Source organism: Microcaecilia unicolor, chromosome 2 (assembly GCF_901765095.1).
Source record: "Microcaecilia unicolor chromosome 2, aMicUni1.1, whole genome shotgun sequence".
Classification (NCBI taxonomy): Eukaryota; Metazoa; Chordata; class Amphibia; order Gymnophiona; family Siphonopidae; genus Microcaecilia; species Microcaecilia unicolor.
In genome coordinates, this window is record NC_044032.1 from 470,776,053 (window position 1) to 470,782,052 (window position 6,000).

The following is a 6,000-nucleotide window of genomic DNA, read 5'->3' on the forward strand; positions in this document are numbered from 1 at the left end:
AGTGTTTTTCGGAAGTTTGTTAGGTCGTGCATTGTTTTTATCACGTTTGGTAGTGCATTCCATAGTTGCGTGCTTATGAAGGAGAAGTTGGATGCATATGTTGATTTATATTTTAGTCCTTTGCAGCTAGGGTAGTGGAGATTCAGGAATGTGCATGCTGACCTTTTGGGGTTCCTGGTTGGTAAGTCTATGAGATCTGTCATGTAAACCGGGGCCTCGCCGTGAATAATTTTATGAACCAGGGTGCAAATTTTGAACGCAATACATTCTTTAAGTGGGAGCCAGTGTAGTTTATAAAATATCAATTCACATAACAACTCTGTCCCAGCTCTGTCCAAACCATTCCCATGGGAAGGTCTGTACATATATTCTTATTGGTATGTGTATGTCTATAATATGTATGCTCAATCAATTTTGTAAGAATCATTAACACGTATACCCCCTGCCTTTTAGAAAGCTGTGACATCCCATTCACTTTGAATGGGCTGTGTCGGCATTACCACACCATCAGCCACTAGCTCGGCTTTGTAAAAAAAAGGGTTAGACAAAAAATATCTGTCATAATTTATCATCCCCTAAATAAAAGTATTAGACTAGTCTAACAGCGACTGTGTGTGTGTGTGTGTGTGTGTGTGATCTAAGTCCTGCAACTTACCCTTAAGCAGGGGCTCTCAACCCAGTCCTCAGAACACACCTAGCCAGTCAGGTTTTCAGGATATCCACTATGAATATGCATGAGTTAAATTTGCATGCACTATCTCCATTATATGCAAATCTGTGTCAAGCATATTCATTGTAGATATCTTGAAAACCTGAGTGGCGGTAGTGTCTACCCCCAACGCATGCCATTTCCTGAACTGAAAAAAATACATTTTTATGCCAGGCACCCCTGCACACTGCCCAGTTCCCACCAGGTTAGCGTGGGATACCTTACTGCCTCCTAAATAGGTGGTGATAAGGGATCCCCCAGGAAATGACCGTAAGGCAAGTGGTTCACTTACCGCATGGTCATTTCCTTTTTAAAAAAAAAAGAGGGTCTCAGCGTATGGCAAATCCATGCGCTGATGCTATCACAGGGCCCCTTTTACTGCAGCTTTGTAAAAGGGGCCCTTACTGGCCAAAATCAGCACTGAATATCCAGGTCTAATTCAGCCTCACCGTGCAATATTAAAAAAACAAACAAACAAACACACACTGCTCTCCTCAGAATGAATATCAGTCAGGAATCAACATGTTTTTAAGAGTTAACAAATTTAAGGGGTATGTTTACGAAGGCGCATTAGCATTTTTAACGTGCCTATAAAGTTAAGGTGCATTAAACACTTATGCGCCAATACATTTCTAAAAGCGTATTAGTGTTTAATATGCGTTAAAAATGCTAATGCGCCTATAGCACACCTTTGTAAACACAAGCGTTAAGAAGTTGTTTACTAAAGCTTAGCACGAGTTATCTGCACCAGGGCCCATATGAATAAAATGGACCCTGCTGCAGATAACTTAATCTAAGCTTTAGTAAATGGGGGGGGGGGGGGGGTGAGTAGGATTTCTTTAAACTTAATAGTCTCCTCTGATGGAGAATGAGAACAGTCTTTCTCTCAATGTAAATGAACAATTACTATATGTCTTTTTATATATATGGGTAATATATTATGTTCTTTGTGCCAAATAAAAATAGAGACCCCCCCAATACTCGGCTGCATTTTTCCAGGTAGGAGCAGCTACTATCCAGATACGTGCCACACACCAGGGTCACATCCAGATTTTCAGTGGCATTATCTGGTTAACACTTCTGAAATTCTTTACTGACTGCGTGGTACTATCTGATAGTACCAAGGGTGGAGCCAAGGCAGAGCTAGAAGTTATCCTGTGCCACTAACATTCAGTACTGGAACCTGGATAATATAGTTGTCTTATCTTGTCCAGATACTTATTTGGGTATCAGTTTTAAATATCAGCTCCTCTAATCCAAAACTCTACATGCCATTACATTTACTGCCCTAACTCTCTCTTTACGAATACCTCTACTGTGTGCAAGTTGAAGTACAATAATGTGTTTGCTATTACCAGGACTTTTTTTGAGGGGGTACTTGGGGGTACTGAGTACCGGCACCTTTTTCATTGTCTGCTAAAATTGACCCATGGACCCCAAGTTTTAATGAAAGAGATCAGGCTCTACACAACAATTCTGCCTTGCCATAGATTCTGTGACTGGTTGCAGAGGGCCTGGCTATTGTGGGGTGGGTTACTCAGTGATTACCCCACCTCTGAAGGGTGGCCTGCATTTGAGTACAGGCACCTTTTTTGCTAGCAAAAACGCACTGGTTATTACACATGACGAGGGCTGGCAATGTAGAAAAAAACAAAAACAAAACAAAACAACCCTTTTTAACCATATATAAGTGTGGGCAGACATACGGTCTGTGCCAGAGCCGGTGGCGGGAGGCGGGGCTGGTGGTTGGGAGGCGGGGATAGTGCTGGGCAGACTTATACGGTCTGTGCCCTGAAGAGCACAGGTACAAATCAAAGTAGGGTATACACAAAAAGTAGCACATATGAGTTATCTTGTTGGGCAGACTGGATGGACCGTGCAGGTCTTTTTCTGCCGTCATCTACTATATTACTATATAGGAGTCAGCCTGTGCAAAATAGCAGTAGGAATCTTCATTTATGTCTTTTATAGGTGTGTGCATTTGTTATCACGTGTTCACTTGATTTGGACACCTTGAAAATTTAAGGAGGAAGTCATCAATTTGGGCTAATGTTAAGATGGGTTATTTTACCACAACTCATGCTATTTTAACACAGGCCTTTTTAATGCAATGAGACCTGGGGGCTATTTTACTAAGATTTGCTAAGAAATAGGCTTAGCATGCAGGGGAGGACTGACCATATGGGCAACCAGGCAGTACTCGAGGGCTCAGGGTATTAGGGGGGCCCAGTATTTCCATCCCATGTGTTCAACACCCCTCTCTCCCCTTCATCCCCAGGTCTAGAACTGAGACTGTGATGCTCCTTCTTTTTCCTCCTCTCACGCTCCCATCTCTGAATCACCTCCCCTTTCCTCCATGCAGGGAGGAGCACTGGCAGATACACTGACCATCTGCTGCTGACGTCGGAACTTCTTTCTGCCATGGCCTGTCCCCCTTCTGACATAACTTTCTTCTTCCACAAGGGCAGGTGGCAGCAGAGGAAAGTTCCTGCATCAGCAGCAGATGGCCAATGTAGCTGCCTGCATGGAGGAAAGGAGGTTTTTAAGGTACCCGGAGGCCGAGCTGTACTTGCGGCAGCCGGACTAAAGTAAAAGGTCAGTGGCACTGGCATCGTAAAGGCAGGGGAAGAGGGAGGCATCAGGACCTGGGAAGGGGAAGGGGACCCAATGATCCTTATTGCCTGGGAGCTCAGATCACTCTCAGTCCACCCCTGTTAGCATGTTTTACTGCAGGACTTTCCCACCCACTAAGCCCATTTCTAGCCTGTCCCTAAAATTGGTTTTTTTTTCTGTTTATATTTTGCAGGTCCAGTGCTAAATTTTCCATTAGAGCACTTACCACCTCCTATTTAGGAGGTGCTGAGTGTTCCCATATTAAGTCTACATTACCCAGTTAATGCCCGCTAATGCGAATAAGCTAGCTGTATAACAGTTCTACATCCATTCCCTGCCCATGACATACCCCTCCCAAAAATCTATTAAAAAACCATAAACAGCATGTGATTAGTGCGCACTGACAGGCAAATTACCACAAAAAGCTTTAGTATGTTTTGCGATAAACCTTTTCTCACTTGGTGCATATTACAATACAGTGCAATACAAGGTAATTATAGCCTATATCTTTCTGAAAGGTCTAGAATGGATTACAAAAGGAATCAAAGGGGAAAAAAACAGTGTTCCCCAGAAAGATACTTTATAAAATTCACTCAAAAATGTCAATTACCTCATACAAATTTCTTAATTTCAAATTTTAGCAAATGTATTTTTTTTTTTAGTAAAAGTGCCTCTTAGTTAACAGGTTAACCCAGGTTAACAGTAAAATAACACATCTTAATGGTAGTTCATGATGAAAACTTTCCCCCTTTAAAGTGTGCAAACTTGATTGTATGTGCATACAATTGATTTGAATTTGGCAAAAAAAAAAAAAAAAATTAAAAATGAATAGATGAAATTAACAAAAAAAACCCCTTAAATTAGGAAAAAATAGTGGAACAACTATGAAAACTGTGGACACATCCCTAGTCCTCAGCATGGGGGACTTCATTGCCACAGGGCATCTGGATTTCACATTTTCTACTCTTTGCTCCAAACAGCATAAATACACTTGCTTTATGGCTTTCTTTTTATCATTTTCCAGCTGGACAGTGCTACATCTCTCATCCAGGCAGCCAAGAATCTGATGAACGCTGTGGTCCTCACTGTGAAAGCTTCTTATGTGGCTTCTACGAAATACCAGAAGATCTATGGAACAGCAGCAGTCAACTCACCAGTTGTGTCTTGGAAGATGAAAGCCCCTGAAAAGAAGCCCTTAGTAAAGAGAGAAAAGCCAGAAGAATACCAGACCAGAGTGAGAAGAGGGTCTCAGAAGAAACATATCTCCCCTGTACAGGCTTTAAGTGAATTTAAAGCTATGGATTCATTCTGAAACAATAGGATATACAATGAGCTTTTTGTATTTTGTTTTGTATCCATACTTTCAAATTTGTATGCCTTCGGCATGAGACATCTAGAGGAGTGGTGTCAATTTGCATGCAGCATACGATTTCTACATCTGTACCCAGGAGAAAAATGCAGAAAATATAGTTCCAATATTCAATTTAGTTGTCCCAAGCTTTTCTTTTTAGACTATAACATTCGATTGGCCAAATAGTTTCTATGATAAAATATGGAAACAGTTCAACTCATGACTTCAAAGCAGAATATTATGCATGCAGGCAATCTTAGTTTGGCAGGTGTATAAAGTGAAAAACTGGAAGTGTAATGGTAGATCATAAAGCTTGTATTGCTTTTGTTAACAGTGCAAAATGTACTAGAAAATATGCTTAGGTGTTTTGCCCAATAACTAAACAATTTGAGTTTTAAAGACATAATTCTAATGTGTGATTCTTTTTTTTAAAGAAAATAATCCCTAATCCATCCAAAATTTCTCTCTCTTATTCCATAGTTTGTTCTTTTGGTTTTTGCAGTGTTCTGTATCTACAATCTTCTGCTACCATTTAGTGGAGTAGCACTGTTATTAAGAATCAACTATATATTTGCCAATTGAAATTTGCACAGGAAGGTATGAGGCATGGGATGGCAATTTACATGGCCTTTGTGTTCATATTTGGAATAGAGAGAGAGATGATCTGATGGTAGAAAATGTAGAGACTTGGAAATGGAAGTTTAGGAACAAATTCGTAGAAATAGCTTGGAATACAATTACTAATATATAAACCTTTGTATCCATTAACTCTCAATAAACTCATTTACTCTTTGACTCTTAAATTTCATGTCCTTTAATGCATATACAAGCTAAGAACATGATTGTGGCAAGATTTATGAAGCACACGCTCCATATGTATGTTTTCATTTAAAATTGTCATTTATTTCAAGCCCGACATGGTTTGCTTCTTTAGAGTAATAATATTGGGAATGGCAACTGCTTACATAATTTTATAATAAATCATCCTGCAAAGCTTTTCATCCCTTATCTAGAAAATGATTTTAAAAAAGACAAACAAAACATCCCTAAAGTGGATTTTGAAACCTTTACATCTTAGAAGTTAGACATTTTTGATTATTATAAAGAGGTATTGTATAAAGGAGCTGTTAACCCAAGGGAAAATTACAGTACAGGGGGAGGGAGATAATTCCTTCTGTACACAAAAGAAGAGCAGGATCTCGAGGAGGTCATATCTGTCAATATTAAGGTATCTAAAAGGTAGAAAAGTGATGACAAAACTAGAAGGATGCTTGGGTGCCTAGGGAGAAGGATAGCCAGCAACGAAAAGGAGGTGATAATGCCTCTG

The 6,000-nt window shown here is 40.0% G+C and overlaps 1 protein-coding gene across 1 annotated transcript in view; it reads left to right on the plus strand.

Moving 5' to 3' along the window:
• CTNNA2 (catenin alpha 2) overlaps positions 1 to 5,397 on the plus strand; it is a 1,714,656-nt gene extending 1,709,259 nt beyond the window's left edge. Inside the window, exon 18 of the mRNA XM_030191022.1 lies at positions 4,347 to 5,397. Within this exon, the coding sequence (XP_030046882.1) occupies positions 4,347 to 4,634 (288 nt within the window). The 3' untranslated portion in view covers positions 4,635 to 5,397. The remainder of the gene's footprint in view (positions 1 to 4,346) is intronic.
• The last annotated feature ends 603 nt before the right edge of the window (positions 5,398 to 6,000 follow it).